A 23,025-nucleotide genomic window follows, 5' to 3' on the forward strand; every position below is an offset into this window, starting at 1 on the left:
GATTAGTCAGGAAACACACTAAAAATAATTATAGAATAAAAATCTACCCGTGAAATAGCGCCGCAGGCGACTTTTTTATTATTAGAGTGAATCTCTGGTGGGTGTTTATCTCACTTAAGTGGTCGACCCACCACGCCAGGCCCCTCCTAAGCCCGGGCCCCCAGGCTAGAGCCCTGTCAGCCCCTCTCCTTGTGGGTGCCATGACTGACATACATGATGATGGAGAACAGAATATCGGGGAAATTGGAGAAGTATGCTGGTAATTGCGGCACAAAAAATTGGTAAGATATGTTTGTGAAACTACTTAAGAATAAAATTTAGTAATGGTTTCCACTAATAATTAATTATCATCTAGTTTTAATAATACGTATACTGAGAAAAACGCAAGTATCGTGCGAAGGTCTACATGGAAAAGGAAATAATGATGACGTTATTTTTTTTCAACTGTTAGGTATATACATGGCCCCCACATCCTGAAACGGGCCACCGGGCTAGGATCTTTGGCGGCCCCCCTATCTATCGCTAAGGGTAAAGTCGGTGTGACGCTTTACAGTTCTCTTCTTCTTTCTCGGCACTACATCCCGGGGCGGGATTCGGCCTCCTCTACAATTGTCCTCCACACGCTCCTTTCCCTGGCTGCTCCTCTCCAGTCTCCAGCCATCCCCATCTTTCTCCAGTCCTCTTCGATACAGTCAGCCCACCTCTTCTTTGGTCTGCCCCTAGACTGTTTCCACTGTGGGATCCACTTGGTCATGATTTTTGGCGTCCTGTGCTCAGGCATTCTCTCAACGTTTTACGCTTTACAGTAGTGTTTTCTAATTGGTGTATTCAGTAAAATTACAGTGTATTTTTAATACATGCATTTGAATTATGGAGTTGTCGACTACCCACCTATCGATACACAATTAAAAATTGTTTTGTACAACCACACAATTTTAAATAATACCATTGAAGGAAAATAGCACCGCATGCGACTTTTTTCACTATTAAAGCAAATTTGTGATGTGTGTTTATCTCACATATCTTGTCGACTCGCCACGCCAGGTCCCTTCTGCTCCCGGGCCCCCAGGCTAGAGCCCTGTCACCCCCCCCCCTTGTGGGGGCCATGGGTATGTACTTATGTGCCGTGATACGAATAAACTTGGGAACCCCTGCGTTAGAGTAGGTATTCCATCTCACTAACAGTCAAATATGTATTATGTTAACACAGCACGAAATCTGATATGAATAATAATGATTACTGACAATGTAGAATTGACCGCCCCCTTTTAGAGGACATTTGAACAGTCAGTCAAAATAAACAAGCAGAATTATCACTACTCTAAAACACATAAAGTGACACATGCTAGAGAAAACATATTTTAACGCGGTGCACATAACATGGTTCATACAAGGGAATAATGTAAGATTAATTGAGTGGTATTTTGTCCCTTTTGAGCATCTAACCACCCCATTGTCATCCATCGTCCTCCTCAGGGGTGGCTCTACCCTAAGGGTTCATAGGGACCATCCCCACATCGCTACCATGTCAAAAATACACGTCTGATATTTTTATCATTGTCATAATATACATAGGTACTTAATTTCATGATTAAATGAACTATTTAAATTATTTTATACATCTAAATGATCTCAATTTTATAGAGATATCTATTAATATTATACAAATAAATAAAGCGATGATTGTAAATTATGTAATAAAATAATGATGATTACGCGGTATTAAAATAATTAGTTTAATTAAATACCTTCGTACTGCACCTATGTATAAATAAGAAAGCCATGGCATTTATTGTTCGCTGAGCGGGGTCACTCAGTCTTATCCCGTCGCTGCGGTATATAAATCTTATTCTAAAAAGGATGTTAATGCATTAGCGTTAGTATACGCATACTGGGGAGTGACTCAAATAACCCCTAGGTGAGTAAAAACGCTCGCTGTATGTCGTTGTTCAAAACTGATAATAGTAAGTATATAATAATAGTTATTATTTTTATACACGCTTTTTAGATATGATTAAGAAACGACTCAGATAATCATATTATTCATTCTGAAAAATTACTCATTTTCTCATTAGAATAATCATATTAGTATAAGTAGCTTGCTACATGATTTGTACAATATGAGAAAGTAGTTAGGTATGTATGTTTAATAATTAATGGCTAAACCCCACAACCAAGAAAGTCGTCGAGCCGCCACTGGTTCTCCTTGTGTTTTGTAACGTCCTCCAGGAAGGCAATAATTGTCTCCACTTTGAGATGCACTGAATTGTAAAATATGGTACCTAAATCAATTAGTTCATGAAATTTTTACTACCGACATATTATTATCATACCGGTACAATCAATTTTAGGTGTGTCCCTGTAAATGTTATACAGTTACTTACTATGAAAGTAGCAAGTCAGTATTCACCAAGTAAGTAAGTAGGTGCCAATCTACTTACGAGAGAGTAGAACCTTCAACTATCGTATGAAAGAAAGAGAAGAGAAAGTTGAGCTTGCGATCGCGATATTATTTTGGTATCAAGTTAATATAATATGTTATTGGTTGAAAATTAAAATCCAATGGACAAACTAGATCAGGTATTAAAATATAATATTATGGTATCTTTGAAGGGGTATAATTCTAGAATGTAGTCAGAATAGTCTGGAGGTGTATCTTTGGTAGTGTTTTTTTTTGTACAAATGGATATTATATAATACTTATGAACATTTGTTCAGTGGTTTTTCGAAAGTGGAGAAAAAAAATGGAAAACGTTAAAAATAATATGTAATTATCAATAGTTAATAACGCGCGTTCAATTTTGGTGATATTTGAGGATAGCGGGATTTTCATGTCTCGAATTTTTGCTCTGACCGTCATTAAGTCATAAACTAAATCTGGCTCCAAGTCTTGGTCCATGGCTATTAGGTTTTGGATCTTTATTAATCTGTAATGTGATACAAACATTGTTGAATAGATTATTCAGTAGAGAGAGAGAGTGAAATTGAGAACCGTTAAGAAAGTGCGCGACAGTATGAAGTTAGCTGCGAGTCAGTCAGCTGTATACAAACGCAAGTTTGATAGTAGACTTGTTCCGTTGCATAGGCAACGAATTTATTTTGTCGGCCATTTGCGATTCCTTACGTAAACAAACAATTTAACGTCAGAGTGACAGTTGTTACTTTAAAAATAAAGACGAATACGAGAAATAATTATATAATTTCGTAATACAAGTTAAAGTGTATAGAAATATACCAACTGCGCTCCAATAAGCGGCCCTTTTCCTTGAGTGTGTAATTTAACAAGATTATTAAGAGCTAGTCGAGGAATCCTAGGTTATCACAAGTTTTATTTTTGTTTTGTTACGCGAAAGAAGTATAACTTCTAACGCGCGTACATAAGTACACACACCGATTTTTTTTTATCCATGCATGCAATCTTGCAACTTGTTTACACGTGCATTTTCTTGTTATTGCCGCGATAATACGTACTGTCAGCAGTAAATCAATGGAAGTGTAAACGGGGTAGTTTTTTTTCTTTTTTTTTTTTAAATAAAATGATCTTGATATGAAGTCACTTGGCAGCCCTAACGGCGTCCTGTCGTTAATCATAATTGACTCTAATCAATCCATTTCAATAACATTGTTTACGAACAGAGGGGCACAGTAAACAGTGCACCCGAGAACACAAAATATTAATTTCATTCGTGCACACGGAGCAGCGCGCGCAATCGCCAATAAAAGGTTATCGATTCTAGCGACGAGGCGTCAGATCATACAAACAGCCGAACAGAGCCACTTCATTTTAAAACAAACCTCACGTCAAACGCTCAAACACAACCCATCAAAGATGCCTTGCAAATGCTGTGGAGACAGTGAGTACCCAATTTCATATTCAATTTTTCCTTACATTTATATTATGATTTTTAATATCTTTCGAGTGACATATTTTGTGACATATTATATTACGTGCTTACATTAAATTTAATAGCCGGCATCGTTACATTGTAATAATTCCGTATTAGTATTGGTTATTTATGTACCGGCAGTGTTCAAAACACCGGAATGTTTTTATTACTCGCGAAAATTTCTGATCTATTTTGATGATATTTATTTTTTACAACGTTTTTATTAGCTCGTATTCTTGTTTGTCCGGTGGTTGTTTGTCCAGTACAAATCTTGCAATCGATTTTTAACTAACTTCCCGACTAACTAGCTAGACATTTGAAACTTTTAGAATATATCAGAACACGATGCCAATGCATTCTTTTAATACTTTTAGCCATTTTTAAGTAGAATTAAATTCATTTTTAGTTAATTTTGTTTTGTATGAAAAGTTATTTCGGAAGAAATCCGTAATCCAATACACTATTAGATATTGGTTGCTTAGAGTCTGGGGTCCTATACGTGCGTTACTATGGAAATCAATATGAAATGTCAAAATGACATTTCAGTATTCTATATTTATTCAGTATTTCTATCAAGTACATTTTTTTTTGATCGTTTAAGCTAGTCAAGTCAAGTTTATATGATTCAACGGAAAATTTAAAAACGTTGTATATAAAAAGTTCTTTTTATCTTGTAATTATTTATCATTATTATTTAAGGTAAATGTACCGCAGATGCCGTCATGAGATTTTCATAACATTCTTTTTAGACCAAACCAAACCTAACCTAACCTAATCTAACCTACCCCAACCTAATATTACCTAAAATAATCTTAGTTTGTGATAATGATTCATCAAAATCAAATCACGATAAGAAAAAGGTATTTATTATAATTGTCTACATGGAATAAACTGTTTTCGTAAAAATGAAAGTTATACATGCTCATGACGGCATATTTACCTTATTTAAATAGGGGTTTTAACATGCTGTGGTGAAATGATGTGGTTGTTAGCTAAAAGGCAGCAGATTTTGTTTATTTCAATTTTGTAGGCTTAAAATTATAATCTAAAAATATCTCAATTAGTTCAAGTGCTGGAGAGTGACCAAGTTGAATAAATTGACATCAATGTAAAATTATTATGCGATTGCAACGTTTACGTTTACAATATGATATAATAAGCAGGGCTCGAAATGGAACGGAACGCACCGGAGCGCCGTTCCGGCTCGTGAAATTTGTAAAATCATCGCTCCGTCTCGTGGAAAAAATATGTTGACCGTCTGAGCTAGATAGGCCATAGAATAGATAATCTGACACTCATTTTTATAAAATACACATACGATTTGATGACTATGTAAATATCTTCAGAAAATTTGTCGAGCGCTCCGGTTCGTAAATTTTTCCATTTCGAGCGCTGATAATAAGAAAATGTCACTCGTATTGTGAATGTTTTCATATAAGTTTCCGATAAGATTCGAATAATAGTATAACTACTGCCAAACATAATGTTATTGTGAATGTCACCTTTGATTAGAATTATATAATTTATATTGATAGTCGTGTGTCATTCAAGCCAATTAGTCAATTACAAATTACATAGGTAGTGATATAATTTTTTCTCATGTATTTATTTATCAAATAAAGAAATATTATCTTTTTATTTAAAGCAACGGTACCCAATATCTGGCTAAAAACCAATACTACACAACAGTGTTGTTATACCTAATAATGTTTGTTAATTCACAAAAAAATCAGTACAGTTCGGTTATGAGGAATACAGCGACAAACACATTTTGAAAATAGCCGATACACTGGATTATTTGTTAGTTTAACCTAACCAAACCTAACAAAACCTAACCTAATCTAACCCAAACTAATAAATAATCCAGTATAGGTATCGGGTATTTTCAAAAAATCCTTTCAATATAATAAAATAATACAATACTATAATAGTATTATAGTAAGTGGTTTGTTCTAGAAAATTTACCATAATTATAAAGTATATACATCCAAGTTACTAATTTTCTGCTAGGATGTAATACCTACCTAATATTTTTTATCAACGATTGATTTTTTTAAAACTTTATTTTCATACTAGAAGACAAGAGCCTTCTAAATAACTTGATTCACTAGACTAGGAAATAAATGATTTGTCTGTATGTGTTAATTGATTGGCCAATAATTATTGTCATACACTAGCACTAGCGAAATGGTCTATGGTCTCGAACATTTGTAGACGAATGCGTTCGCCTGCTCACAAGCCAAACGCAAGGCACGCGGCTTCATTTAGCAATGCAACGGGTGGCGTCTAGATGTATCTATAGTCTAAGGTCATACCAACCTACCAATATTTAGACCGAAGCAGTACTTACATACCAGTGCCAAAGGATGGAGGCGGGCTGTTAAGATCAGAAATAAATTATTATTAATAGTGCACAATAAACTTTGCCAGTGAAACGTATTTGTTTTCAGTGAACTACGTAATTCATACTATGTGTAGATAGTGTTTGTAATTTTTAAAATTATTGTATTAAACTCTGCATAATAGATAATAGCCAAAAAATCGTTTATCTATAACATGTGCCATTATACATAAATTTAGATATTTTATATTTGGTTTATAGTATTATGGTTTGGTTTTGCCAGTGCTAATGAATTTTAAAAAACTAACCAACATGTGTAATACTTAATATGTACTTATTCTTAATTAAACGAAAACAAATAGTACGAGTACGACTGAAAAAGTGTGCGCTATTTTTGTCGAATCGCCCATAGCATACCTAAACTATTATGGTTAGGAGTAGGTAGGGTTTAATTGAATATTAAAAACTAACTAGCACCATTTGCAAATTGTATTCTTAATTCAATGAAAACAAATAACTATGACTGACAAAGTTTAATGTGTACTATGTATGTTGAATCTTAACAGCCTACCTCCACTCCTTGCCACTGCTACATACATAGTTAGACAGCGTTTTTCGACAACATCGAATTAAAAATAATAAATTGAAAACTTGTTTTTTTTCTTGAAAGGTACTACCTACTTAATTAATATTTATGTTAATTTTAAAAAAATAGCTCTCTCGAAGTGAGTGTTCCATCGAATAGAAAGTAGGTACTTATTTTTTAACTGACAAATTTCCTGTCAATCAATATGACTTTTACTATAGTTAGGTATCTACTTTCTGCAATGTAGATTAAAGGCAGTGTAATTATATTATTCTTATTTACATACTGACGTTAGCTCAGTTCGCAGAACGATCTTCTTTGTATAAATATATAAAAATACAGTCGTGGATTGTGGATTCTAATGGCGGGTCCACACTAGCAACAAGTGTTGGCAACCTCGTTAGATTTTACGATAATTATGATAACTATAATTGTTGACACGGCATTACGCTGGTCAAAAATGTACCTACCTAAGTTGTTTTTTTCTATGATTATTCAATTCAATGCAAAACCCAATCGGTTTGGCGAAAAGCTAACAATTATTTCTCGTAAAACATTTATTATTTAGAATCGAATATGAGAATTTACTTTTAATTATATTACGCAGTGATCCACTGTGGTATAGATACTTTGTGGTGCGCTACACTCTGAAGGTCTAGTTTTAAAGTTTTTATTTCATCAATCAATATGCATCTTCCTCTATATTAGTACTTTGAATAAGTTTTTTTCGGTGCGTATTTGATCTAGTGCTAGAACCCAATAAGTTAAGCCAGTTATTCCCGACTATTTTTGTTTGAAGGCACCCTTGAAATATTTTGTAAAATCTCAGGGCAACCTTAGTAGGTTAACACACAGGGTGCTGTCCCAAGGCAAAGTACCACCCTTGTGCAGACTTAGAATGTCATCCCCGTTAATTTTTAGTTTCAAATTGTAAGCAAAATTGTTAGGTAAGTAGTTTCATAGCTATATATTATGTATTTTGTTATCTATGAGTAATATTAAACAATCTTTTAAAAAATGACATAAAATACACATAAAACCCTCGAAACCTACTCTTAAAACGCAGTGTTTTGAGGTACGTAGAGATTTGAAGCGCTGACATGTTTGGAGGACCCTCTGCGAAAATTTTGCGTGTTACAATACAATACGAAAAAGGATAGGTTGCAGGATTTTTTATTCTTCCGTCATTTTTTAAATTAAGACCTGCTATATGAAAAATTCGTATTTGTGCATTTTTTCCGCCCTTTATATTGTGTCGCCTCTAAGCAACGCATGGCCTGTCTGCTTACTATGGGAGTCAATGAACACACACAAGTTTCTAAGTGGTAAATTACAAAATGCTTAAACAGTCAGTCGATAGTGATATATATGGGAAAATTGACAATATTAATTGAAGGGGTCCCCCGAAAAGAAGTCTTTATGCAAAACAAAATTGTTCAGGAGAGGAAAAATTTTTTTTATTCGATCATGCGGACTTTTGGAGTATATCTGTGATAATACCATGAAAGATAATGATAATAATAGATGATGACAATGATACTATCATGAAAGCACTCTTTATCATTGATAATTTTTATTTTTATTTTGGATAATAAAATAAATCATAGTATAGACCCCTCTTCTACGGTAAGAATTTTAGTATTGCTAATACCTCAAAAACTGTGGCAGATAGAATAATAAAACTTTCCAATAATGCCAGCATAGACCCGTTTTAGTCAATAAAATCACTTTATGACATGATGTATTATAATATTATATAGACCCCTTTTCGGGGGACGCCTTCAATTAACACAGCGAATATTATCGCGAGATTATGGTTGCAGTGGAAAGTGGAACTGTATAGTGTATACCCACGTTAGTAGTTTTTATGTACATTATGCGATTTTTTTTCTTTTCGGTCACGCAAACTTCGACGGTTTCCGCTGCGCCACTTAGTTATAGTTTCGGTCAAAGTCATGGTCACGATGAACTCGGTGTACGTGACCTAGTGCACGATTTTACACCGCGAATATTGTAGTAAGTACCTTAAAACCAGTCGTGCACAACCTATTTGAAAGAAGGGGGGCCAACTTACCCATTTTCTAATTTTTCACGGACCGCAGTGGGTAAAAATGTTGAAAAATAATTACTTATTATTATAAGAACTTTTTATATACCACGTTTTTAAAATTTCTGTTGAATCATATAAACTTGACAATTCTATGTATTAATAATTTAGGACAAATAAGGCAATTGTCAACAAATCATTTATTTTACTATTTTGCAACAAACAAATAAATATAGAATACTGAAATGTCATATTGATTTCAATAGTAACGCACGTATATATTAATAATTTAGTTGCTAGGACCACCCTCTTAGCAACCAGTAATAGTGGATTGGATTACAGATTTCTTCCGAAATAACTTTTCATACAAAACAGAATCAACTGAAAATGAATCCAATTCTACTGCATTGGCATCGTGTTCTGATATATTCTAAAAGTTTCAAATGTATAGCTAGTCGGCAAGTTAGTTAAAAATCGATTGCAAGATTTGTACTGGATAAACAACCACCGGACAAACAAGAATACGAGCTAAGAAAAACGTGGTAATACTAATTATATGTTATACTAGACAGGACATACATTAAATTGTATTGTTTTAAATTTAATAGTTACATATCAGCTACTATCAGAATACAGAATTAATGGAAACTGAAATACCTAACGGATGTGGAGTAACAGACAACTCGATCTCGAGTGTGGAAGAATATGGGATAAACTTAAACACGTGTCAAGAATACGTCATTCTAAGCTTGTCGTTGCTCTCGGTTTATACACTGACGCTCATTCAATATTGGTGTATTTGAAGGTTCCAACACACACTATTGCACGTGTTTCATTTTCGTAGGACACTCATACATTGAAAACCCTGCTTAAAAATATAGTGTATTGGGGTTTAGTCTATCTGAATTATATTTATTAATCTGTTCTGTGCCAATTACTCTCCATTCTGCATCACCTACATATGTACTTGCACGTTAGAACTTAGTATACAGGAAAATAGAATTTTGCGGTATTCAATAAAAAAATTGGTAATGATGTAAGTACCTACTTGTTATTTTGGGCCGCAACAAATGCCATTTTAGGCCGCAGTTTGTGCATCACTGCCAAAACTTAGTCCCGATTCGTCTGTGAGTCTCTCTTGTTCATTTAATTTGTGCCTACGTGATTGCATGTTATATTGCCAATACCAGTAAAATCTGCTCAGCGTGGAAACGACCGATGCCGTAACTATTTTTCGCCACAAATTTTATTAACTAGGTATTTAATTTTATTATTTCTGCGTTGGTGAATGCTCCGTTTATCAGACGTCGCGGCGGAAAAATACGAGGCTTGCGATTTAAGATATTATCGATTAATGAAAAGATAATGAAGATTATCAATAAATTATCTAAAATTGCATACCTTGTACTTCGTATTTTTCTGCCGGGTGCCTCTTGTAAGAGGAGCATTCACCTTAAACCAGCGGCGAAGAGTGTAGGCAGGCTGTGTGCTAATTTAAAAAACTTAACCAATACAATCTGCAATTTGTATTCTTTATTCAATGAAAACAAATAAGTATGATTGATAATGTTTAGTGTGCACTATTTATGTCGAAACTAGACCCTTATATACAACACAACACACAAACGAAATATTAAAAAATATTCTTATATAAATACTTTTACAAACAACCACATTCTATTAAGATAATTTCCACACTGAGTGCCATAGACTAATATACTTTTCTGAGTGCCTACTTGAGGGTACGGTACAAGGCACTGACAGGTTTAGAGCCTCCTGTGATAAAACGTAATTGGATGTTAAAAGGGTAGCATTAACTATGATGCTAGGATTTGTATTATTCTTTGATTGATTTTTTACTTTCAAATGTTGCTATATACCAGTGGCGAAAGGTGGAGGTAGGCTATTAATATCAGCTATACACAGTGCACACTAAAGTTTGTCAGTCATACGTATTTGTTTTCATTGAAATAAAACTATAACTTACAGACGGTGTTGGTTAGGTTAGGTTTTGATTGGAATAAGGAAACACTAGTATGTTTTCAATCGATGCTGTGTTTTTGCTTATGAAACTCGTTATAATGTCTTTTTGTTTAGAATAACTACCGTTTTTGTGAAAAAAAACGAAAAGCAATGTGTCGATTATTATACTGAAATAAATTTTATACCGCTTTCGACTTTATGTGAATTTCAGAATTTCACGTAGAGCATTATCTGTACACTAACTCAATTTGTGATTTTTGTCGAAAAGCTGCCTTTTTCCTTATGAGGGCAGTAAATACGTATAGAGATCTTTTTTATGTTTTTACGTTACGTTTATGTTACTATCTGACAAAGCCACCACCTCAACTGCTCCATGAAAAAACACCACTGCCCATATATGTTATCTTCGAATCAAATTCTAATGTTTGTGTTGTTTTCCCTATTCCAGAGTGCAATTGCACCCCCGGGAAATGCGGTTCAACCTGCAAGTGCAGTTCGAACTGTAACTGTTCCGAGAAGAAGACTTCAAAGCCAGAAGGAGATGCCTGCTGCCCTAAGCCTAAGCCCACTTGAACATCCTCATCTGTTTTGCTTATACAAATAAATTATATACTTATTATATTATTATTGTAATCTGAATATTATTATTAATCAATGATGGACTGCTATAAAATTTTGTATAAGGTTATCTAGTATATATATCTAATGATTAAAAAAAATTAAATAAGACAAATGTTTTTGTAACTCATTCAATTCCTAGTTTGGAGATCTCGACATTGAAGTTAATGGCTCCACCAAAACCACATCCACCCCGCACTACACCCGGTCTTAATCGGGCGTATCACGAAACCCTACGTTTGGTGTGAAGCATCATTGTAATTATTGTTATACTTCTTCAGGCGCATTTGGAAAATCAGATCAGAGTGTATTTTTGGCGTGACATGTAACACATAATTTATTTTTTTACACGAAAAAAATCGCACGCGATTGGATTCGAACCACGATTGTTCGGTTATCAGCCGAACGCACTGCCTTTACGCCACAGTATGATAATGCAATCGTGACGATTATGCAGTATAATATTATTATATAGTTTAGAATTGTTCCGTTACCTTGGCAGCGAATTTATTATTATATGTACGAATAATTGTTCCGTTGCCTAGGAAACGAATTTATTATTGTTGGCCAAAATAAAATAAAAACAACGAGAAATAATTAAGTAATTTATTTAGTGATATAAGTTAAAGTGTCTAGAAATAAACAAGCGGCCCTCCTTTATTCGAGTTTTTATTGATATGGGACTATTAAATATTATTTGACAGATCAGAAACATGACGTCTCGCGCAATGATGTGATCATAGTGACCATAGAATAAGGAGTATAGATTATTTTGCTTGGTGAAAAATATTCTTTCGCATTGTGAATTATACCTACTCCTTTTTATATGTGATTAGCTGTCAAAACTAAGCTTAATATTTTTAAGTATGATAGGTACGTTACTTTTGTTTGGTATTACATATTATTTAGTTTATGTGAACACTATTTTCTAAATATTTGAATATTTTTGGTTGATGTGAATTTTGACTAAAGCGTCAATTACATTGAGCTTCTTTACAAGCTGTTTGTTGGCGTATTTATAATCTGCCTGTAAAGTTGCCCAGTGTAATCATCAAACAAGCTAACATGTTCGATGATTACACTGGGCGACTTTACAGGCAGATTATAGATTCGCCAACAAACAGCTCGTAAAGAAGCTCAATGTAATTGAAGCTTAACGCGGTGTGCGATTATTTTATTTTGTTACGCCAAAGAAGTATAACATCTCAGGAAAGTCTCAGGAGCAGTTAGTTACCCAAGACTAAGTTTGCCATGCACTCAAATGTGCTTTGACTGAATTTACATGACTTTAAGTTAAGGTACCCATGGGAGAGATGAGCATGTAGAGGCAATATTAAAAATTGTAGTAAGTAACAAATTAAAGCTAATACAAAGCTGCCGTACATGAAGAGATCTTCACGTTGGCAGTATGACGCTGAAAATTTTCTAAATGCAGTAAAATTGGCCTTTGTGGCAACCAGGTCGGACGGTCTGATGGGCCCAACGGGTGAACCGATTTGAGCAGCTCTTCCCTTTCCGTACACATTTTAGGACATTCCCAGAGGATGTGGTTTGCATCTTGTATTTCTACGCACATGGACATGTTGAACAGGTAACAAAACTGAGCTCAAAGAGCCTGCCAGCGAAGCCACCATGTCCAGTCAAGAATGGACTGGTGTAATGATCTGGAGTCAAAGCGGTTATCTCCATTCGCCACTTAATATTTGGAAAAAAACATGTGTGCCTGCCTTTGGTGGAGGCATCCAATTTTTTGTCAGGTCTTTAACCGGAGATCTCGACAGACTCTTACTAAGCCTGTCAAATAATAATAAATACTTAGTGTAGATCAAGCACGAGGTCATGTCACTTTTGGTTCAGCTTAGATGGCATCATTGCAGGGCGAGTGAGAGTCAGTCCCAATGCTGGAATCTAAAGGGTTGTGCCACAAATGCACAGTATTGCAGTCTTGGCTTTATTTAGAGTACATATCCCAGCCACCTAAAGCACCCATTCTGTGATAAAATTTTTCATAGTGAGCAATACATATTCAAGATTGCAATCCCACGAGTTATATTTTTTCAATACCGGTTATTACTTTTTATACTATAATGCGCCCGCCATGATGTCCTCACTTCCCAAACATAAATAATGCTCAATGAAGGATATCACCAGCCTTCACATGAGTCTTTCTTTTTGAGGTATTAATACCTACACAATTTTAATCCCATCAATATAATAAGGTAATTTAATATTGGGGAAAAGGTAAATAAAAGATGTTTTCATTAACATTTTATAATTATTTCAAGAAGAAATCAACATTCATTACAATTTATTTTGTAAATAAAGTTATCTTTCTTACATATTATAATATAATCAAATAGTAAAACCTTTCATAAAATACTAAGTTTAGTGTGAATCTATGGTGTACGAATGGTGACCATGGTCTAAAAAATACATTTAAAAATGATATTATACAAAAATAATTAATAGCCATTGTTCCCCACTTTGCTTTAATGTACCTACAGAAAATATTTTAAAACTCTTAATAAACAATCTACCTAAATATTTAACAGGAAGAAAAAATAATAAAAAAATCATTTTTTATGTAGGTATGCTTTAAAGCTGTTTAATCTTCTGTGGTTCCCTTTAAAATCACCAAAGCATGTTTAGTTTGCAGTATGTGTCATTTTTGTATGGAAGGAAGATCCTGAGAGTATGTATGAAAATTTAAGTTCCATTTTTGCCATTCATCCCTATATGAGAAGGTTTTCTTAAACATATTTGATATAGGTACTTACAGAAATCTGAAATGAAGGGTCATTCATATATGATATCATCACTGTACAGGCCAATTGGTGTAACCCTCACTTTTCACCAAAGTGACATTTTGATGGCACTGGACTTATTGCATACTCTTACACGAACTGGCTATCATAAACCCAAAAAATTATTTCATATCAAAACAATTCACTATTTTTTAAGCCATTTGTAACTTGACAAAAAATATTCCAGCCAAATTCTGTAACCCTCTAAACGCAAGCCACTGGTGTGTCAATAAAAGGAAATTCTCTATTTGTAATAAAATAATATACTTATATAAAATAATAATTAAATATTATATAAAATAATAAATAAATCCAATTTCCCATTCTTTTTCACTTCGTGAACAATTTGATATTTGAGGGTTACGCCAATTGGCCTGTACAATGACGATAGATATATATGATAGGGGGGTGGAGTCTGATAGATTGTGACTAAGGGGTTAAAAAACCAACATAATTTACCTGAACTCATTTTACCCTCAGAATAAAATATTCCATGAGAATAATGTTTTATAGTTGACGTTATTTAGACAGGGTAATAAAAGATTTTGTGACAATAAGTGTTGGGGGCTCAAAAAATACCTAAAATCAGGTGACATTTATGGACGATTCCTAAATCACAGTGCAATAAAAGCGTTCCCAAAGGCTGTCGGAAACACTGCTAGATGAAAATCTCACCAAGTATATATATCCATAAGATGTATCGAAGCAATAAAAAATAAACATAAATAAAACAACGTAAAATAATCATCAGTAATACTTTAATCTAAATAACATGAAATACATTAAAAAAAAAAATAGAAATACAAAGCAAAAATAAAGAAATAGCAAAAAAAAAGTCAAATTATACAAACTATCTAATAATTCATTATGATTAATTTCTAAAATAAACTATAATAATAGCTTTTAATTTAATCCGTCTTCATTGTTTTTAGTATTAATTCAACATAAGAATTTTGCACAGGGTTTACTGTTATATTAAACCGAATACATTAATAATAAACCTTGTCAAAGCTGTGGAATAGTTTAATCAAACAGTGTCTATTCAATAAACCACATATTATTTTTTTTGGAATACGTACAAAAGAATTCAATATGAACCATAATATCAAAACCATAAACAGATTACCCATTTGTTTATGGTTATGATCATAGATGGAAGAATTAATTTTTGGTTCTGCGTAGGTTATATTATGATGTACCTAATTATAAGTGTTTCAAATGAAGAAAAAAGGAGGTATATCAGTATGGTATGAGAATAAACAATCATATAATAAATATATAACAACTAAAGTACAAAACCAGCCGGTCATTATTTGCTCACACTACTTTGCACGCAGTGCCATCTACAAAATAGCACTGACAATATTCTGTTTTAGTTAGTATGTTATAGAAATCATAGATGGCAACATAATTCATTAAAATATTTTTGTCAAGGTCTGTTTTACATGTAAATACATAATTTTTATAAATTAAAAATAGACAAGTGTTCATTGTAGGTGCCTATAATCATTCCTTAAAATAGTTAAGCCAATGTAGATATCTACATAGAAGTTTGTGAAATTAATGATTTAACAGTAACCTAAAACATATATAAAAATATGATGATGTAAATACTCTATAATGTATTTGAATACAGTTAAATCTTATTCCTAAACAACGACATAATATTATACGTGCGTATCTAGAAGATATAAAGACACTACTAAAATTTATAGTAAGTAGATAGAATAATATAGTAAATATTTGATATAATAGAAGCAATTGTATTCTTATAAAATAGTTTTCAATGAATGGTAGTTTCCTTACATTATAGTATTTATATTAATTACTATAACCTAATGACTAATCAAGCTTCCATAATATGGTAACATTAAATATTATAGTGAAATTTTTAATTCATATTTTTGTGTCGTATTAACATTGCTAGGAATACACATGAATATGCCCACAGATCAGTTACTTTAGCATCATATTTGAATTAGTTCCCAAATTTCATAAATACAATGCCATCTGTTGCCACACAAGTGTAAGTTTGATAGATGTAGCTAATAATAAACGTCACATTAGAGTGGCGTCAAACTAGAAAAAAATCATTTCAACCGTATCTGTACTTTGAACCTACAATTCAATTTTAATACCTCCTTTCATCGAATATGTAGTCAGTTCTTAATATCTCATCTCATGTGGTTATGGAACAGTTTCATTTCAGAATGTGTATAAATAGCAGTTATAATAAATATCTAGGTAAATAGGTAATTCAAAATTAATTCTCATTTAATTAGAAACATCAAATAAACATCAACATAAAAAAGTCAGGGTAGGTTGATAGATTATAAATTACCTCTCCAATATAATTACCTACGTTTAATTTATAAAAAAGCTACTTTGAAGATGTAATAAATTCTTGAAGAACGGAGATGTTACACACAACTCCACATGTAAATTAGAATGTAGGTTAGGACATGTAGGATTCACAATGCCACCGTTACATAATATGCTAAATGTCTTTTATAGAACAATTCCGTACTTACATTAAAAAAAACCAGAAAAAACACAAACAGTTAATATTTAAATATATCTAACGTTGTTGGCACGTAATACATTAAATTTCATGAGTTATCTAATCATATTATAATATATAAATGTTGTATAATGCTGATATCTCTACATATTAATGTTCTTTTGTATTTTTTAACGAAAGGTTATAATGTATTTTAATAATACGACATACAATCGTGTTAAACATCGATTGGAACTTCAAAACTTTGAATAGATAATATATCTTAAGCTACAAATGATTTATATCAGTGCTCCGTAACCGGTGTGCCGTAAGACAATGCTAGGTGTGCCGCGGCGAATTGCTCAAAACAAAAAAAATACAAATAATTTTGTACATTATACAATACTTACTTAATAGCCAGATTTTCGTACATGGCTGATAACATATTTGAGCACCTGTATTAACTTAATAAAACAATGCAAGGTCAGAATGAAAATATATTGAAGTGCTCTGATAAAGTAAAAGGAGTTAAAACAACGATCTCACAAATGTACCAAAGGACCTACCAGACCACCATTGAAAACAAACAATTAATTTTGGATCCATCTCAAAAACATTTAACTTTCCAAAAATCCTGGCTTGGGGTCCCCCTTCAGGATGTGGGGTCCATGTTTTGGTGTATAAATTGTTTTACGTGTGGTGTGCCGTGGAATTCTGAGAAGGCCTTTGCTGTGCCGTGGGTGAGAAAAGGTTGCGGAGCACTGATTTATATGTACAAAGAAATGACTATTGAATTAATCCACAGTAAAACTTGACTGTTTGCGAGTGGCGTATTATCTTATAATATAATATATGGCACATGAACAGGTTATTGAATATGTATACATATAATATTGGATAGGTAACATTCAACCAAACATTTATTTTCTGCCATTTTACCGTACTTCACACATTTAATGTTTAAAAGAGTAAATTTGTTGTGAATCTATATAAATAGTAGGTACCAATAATGATATTTAATTATTAATACCGAGATTAATTAATAGTTTGTGTACACTTCTTAACTTCAATAAAGTAGATAGATATAAGACTATAAAATTAAAGGGAACTAAATAAAACAATTATCAAAACATCCAATGAAAGAATATTATTATAGTATAGCTAGTGTTGTAAGTAGATATCCTTTAAAATATGCCAAGAAACATTCAGAAATATTTATAAAACCTACAATATAGACATTGTTTTTATTTTGATACACAATAAAATGAAGTTGATTAGCATTGGTGATGAAAACATAGATGATTTTATGACTAGGTAACCTAAATAAAATAAAACGATAAATAAATACTTATATTATATTTATACGAATAAAAAACGCCAGTACAATTTTTGACCGTTCTTAAATTACAAATAACTAACGTGACACCAAAATAATAAATGATTTAAACAAAATTATGTAACAAAAACGAAAATCTTTATTACATCTACAATCGTAATGTTAACCACGTTAAAAAATATATTTATTCCTGAAAAGTGTATAAATATATTGGACTGTCATCTATACATCTAATATATATATATATAAACTATCAAACTAAACCACTCCTACAATGCCTTCTTTCATAATAACGCTACACCATGACTAATAATTTTACAAAAAATCACAGCATTTTCAATAAAACCGAGTATAAAAATATCGACATATCTAGCCTCTTCAGTCCATTATATATTATAAACTTTCGAATCGGATCTATAACAGTAAATTATACGGCTTATTTTTATATAGTTAAAGTAACATACTTATCTAATAACATCTAAAATCTTTTATAATAATGTCTATGTAATAATAAAAATGTCTATGGGATAATAGTAATTGTGACACACCAATGAATAGATATGTCAGCAAGATCTATTGTCAATACAAAGAAATATGATACGATGTTGTATGTAATTTGATTATAATTTACCAACACGCCAGACTTCCGGAAGACTTTAAAACGTCACTCGTACAATCGAATTCGTCAAGCGTTACAGTCCACGAGATTCGACACACACTAAGCCAGTCATTATTAATAATATTATTACCAGAACTTCATATTGTGTATACTGGATTCACTCAACAGTTATGCTTGAAATAGAAAAACATCACACTAATCTCTATTAGAATGAGACACTACTGTTACACTCTACTCCCAGTTTATAACCAACATAATATATTTCATACAAATCTATGAGGATACGTGATTCGACCCGAAATCAAAGACAATTTTTCCTTTACATTGTTTATTTTGTCTCATGCGAGAAACATATCTCACTGCAGATTCATACCTTCATTCAACCGAAACCACAGAATCTATCTAAAATTACAGAAATAGAATTATATCCACATCGCTTCAGTTAAAAAAAAACAGTTATTAAATCTCAGCTTAGGTTAGGTTAGTAAATTTCTGTTTTTATATACATTATGTATCACAGAATTGATACATTGTTATCCTCGGTGGATTTCATTTCTGTTATGGTAGGGTCGATAAAGCATAATAATTGAATTATTGGTAAATGACACATCGATTTTAAGCACAGGGGTATTCAAAGGGCGTAATGTATTAAATTTAAAATTTTATACAAACTTTCATATAGATATTATATGGCATACATGGGAAAGGATTACCTACCTATTTATTATAACATTAATATATAACAGCATACAGTAATGAGTCAGGATTATGATGCTTTTTGATATTCGGAAGATGTTTCCATGATAACGATAAAAATAATATGGAATATTTCATTTTCAATAAGTTTTTTTATACTATATTGTATCAGAAATCAACTGATGATGAAATGATATCGCTGTAAAGAGATGTGTAAGTAATTATAGTGGTTTTATTGTATAGAATAAAAAAGAAGCAGTAAACATTCATTAAAAATAATATATTAAATTCAATATATTACATTCGAGTATAATGTTCATGTATATTATTATTATTTACACAATCTGAAAAAAACTATATTCTACATACTAAGTATAATAAATACGGTATGTACGCATTTATTGTTTAAGTATACGTATGTCATTATACAAAAATACAAAGTTTCATTTGACATTATTGTAAAAATTATTTACAAAATATAACAAGAATCAGATTGAATCAATGAAAAAAGGCAACCAAGGAGTGGGTAGCAGAGGGGCGTAAACGGTATCTATTATAGTCGACTTCGAACGTCTCTCTTCTATCCAGTTCTTCAATAATTCATACTAGTCATAACATCGTTGATATTTATAAACTTTCTTTTGGCAACACTTTCTAATTAGAATGTTCAAGTTACAAAGACATTTCATGATTATTTCTCAAAATGGAGATTTACGGAAAGTGCTACTTTTCCGGAGAGGAGCTCAATTTTATTATTCTACAATAATTATGGTAATTTAACAATTTACATAGTAGACCGTTATATTACATCCATCTTGCTACTGATTACCGTGTGAATGGTAAAAAGTACCGCAAAAAAAGCATTAAATCATCCTATCAGACAATCTATTTAGAATAGTGTTACCAAAATGTAGTTTGAAACATTCAAAATAATATCATATTGTTAATTATTACATAATAACCATTACAACAACAAAATGTCTTTTCCTCGTTGTAAAACTAACACCCAAATACATAATTTTTGTAGTCAATGCTAACTTTCGCATGAAACAATCACTGAAAATTTCAATGTCATAAAAAAGACATTCATATCTTCTGTTGTTCTTTCACATATAAAACGAATGAAAAAGAAAATATTTATTTTTGCTTCGTTCTAAAGCTATTGGCAACTGCACTTGTTTATGTAAATGGGTCAGTAAAACAAAATAATTTTTGCAATTAGTGTAGTTCCATTAATTATTAGTGATCATGTAACAATGTGCCACGTTACCAAGTTGTATAAAAAATGTACAATATGGCAAATAGTTATTCAATATTTTTCATACTGTAGAATATCATTTGTCAGAATATATTGTCACCTGACTGTATCAGTCTCCTAAGTTCTTATGGTTCCAAACAGTTTAATGGATACAGTTTCACGGCACAGGTTCCTCGTCTGTTCCTTCGTCGGAGTTGTACACTGGTGCGCCATTTTTCATTTGAATGACGGACCTTTTGCGATGTCTATATTCTTTCATGTCTTTTTCAATATTCCTGCAAGACAAAAAAACACATTGTTAATCTTACATAATTTAGTCAGAATTTTATAGTCATTTTATGTCAATGTAACAAAAAAAATAAAATTATATGTGATGGTTGGCATATGGGAGATAATGTTGTAAAATATTATACCTGGCGCTGATTAGAGGATGAAGTGCCGTCTTGAGGCTAGCGAACAGTCCAGGTTGCAGTGCTTCCTGCTTGGCAAGTATAGAGCAAGGACCTGGTGGAGCACACGGTGCGGACGCAGCCCTCGTTCGGGCACCTTTGGTTTTGGGAAGGGGCACTCCTCGAGAGCTGCACGGGGCGGAGAGAGATCGGTTCACTTTGCTAAAAAGAAAAAAAAATATTACATAATTAATATTCCAATTTGAAAATTATAATTGTAGACAGTTTATTACTCAATGTCTGTTTTCTTTAAGTGATTATAGTGCTCTTCCCTTATCGCAGACATTACTCAGGTAGGCCGAGATGATTACAGTGTCATTAGACACTAAGCATCCGTTAAATCGGGTATATAGTGTTTTAGAAAGAGTATGAGCATGCAAGTTGTGTATAACGGTATGTACGCGTGATGGATCACGTAAAAGGTAAATGAAGCCGCACCAAGTAGGAATGTTGAGGGTACGCAGAACCAGGGTGGCAGGATTTATGGGGTGGCAAAATACCCATAAGCATATATATTTTTATATATGAAATTAAATATACACATACCAGCCAGGCGAAAAGTTGCATTTACCAAATGGTGTCAAATCGAAGAATTAACACAAAATAACGAATATAAAATAATAAATAACATATGTAATAATAATCCTACATATAAGTTTAAGATCTCTGATCTATGACTAATGATATGCATCATAGTTGTATATAAGTACATAATATACTGAAAAGCATTCCCTCAAAATCCCAATAGAACATGTCGGTAGTATATCGTAGATATACAATATTTCTGCAAAAATGTGATTGTTTGCAGCCAGGAAATCAACTAAGTCAAGCTGTGAAATTTGAAAGGGCATTTTTTAGGAAAGGACATGTAAAAATATTTTTTAATTTGAAGTGGCAATCCTCCTTTGCGTAGTGAAACAAATCTCATATTTTAACCAGAAGTTAAATAAATACCGTCGTTCCCCTACAACCAAAAATTATTTTGAGTAGGTACCTACCTACCGATTAAATATGCAAACACGAAAGACTAACATTATTGAATACATTTTATAATATTATTATTAACACACTCTAGACATGATACTAGATTAACATCTTTTATGTAATTATGTAAATACACATCTAAATAAGATAGGAATTTCATTACCATGTTGTTAAAAAAATATATGAATGAAGAAGACACTGAAAGAATACTGCATCCATGAAACGTCCATTTCGTGCGGTTGCTGCCAAAAGTTGTTAAGTCAATAATTTAGGTATTTAGAGTAAACAACGGATTGTGTCCATACGTAAATCGTAGAAAAATATTCAAGGTCATCCAATATGTAGAACATGCACATAAAGCACAAAGAAATTAGCATTATGTCTGATTTTAGAGGGAATGCCAAACTTCAAATTGCAATTACTCCATAACTTAATTTCGAGACTTACCAACTTTGGCAGGGACGCCACGATTTATTCAAATAACTACTGGTAAAATCCATTAAATTATTCAAAGCTTATTATTAAATTTGTAAGTATAGAGTAGTTTGGATACTTCTACCATTGTAAAGAATTTAAAAAAACAGCAATGGTTTTGATTCTGGAATACAATGTTGCCTTGTTAATTATTTTTTTGCATCCACCATTTCATTTTGATGTATGTGTTACGCCGAATGTGCGAAATTGACTATTACATGAAATGGGCAAAATTTTGCCTAATTCATCTAATAGTCAAGCCCGTTGCCTTATTCATGAACTAGGTAAATTATCTGCTGAGTGCATGAATTCGCCAGGGTATGGAATTATTAAACTGTCAACATGACAGTAGAAAAAGTAAATTTAATACGGATGGTTTTATTAGTTATAATTGGACATAATATAATATTATTATTATCAGGTTAGGTTTTGTAATTCTGAAT

The 23,025-nt window shown here is 32.4% G+C and overlaps 1 protein-coding gene across 1 annotated transcript in view; it reads right to left on the reverse strand.

Moving 5' to 3' along the window:
- Positions 1–20,060: 20,060 nt before the first annotated feature.
- Positions 20,061–23,025, reverse strand: part of LOC147077623 (uncharacterized) — a 192,880-nt gene continuing 189,915 nt past the window's right edge. Inside the window, exons 16-17 of the mRNA XM_085960611.1 lie at positions 21,089–21,286; positions 20,061–20,950 (exon numbers count right to left, since the gene is read on the reverse strand). Coding sequence (XP_085816737.1) covers positions 20,833–20,950; positions 21,089–21,286 — 316 coding nt within the window. The 3' untranslated portion in view covers positions 20,061–20,832. The remainder of the gene's footprint in view (positions 20,951–21,088; positions 21,287–23,025) is intronic.

Source organism: Rhyacophila brunnea, unplaced genomic scaffold (genome assembly GCF_057557595.1).
Source record: "Rhyacophila brunnea isolate RB1 unplaced genomic scaffold, BYU_Rbru_1.0 scaffold_12, whole genome shotgun sequence".
Lineage (NCBI taxonomy): Eukaryota > Metazoa > Arthropoda > Insecta > Trichoptera > Rhyacophilidae > Rhyacophila > Rhyacophila brunnea.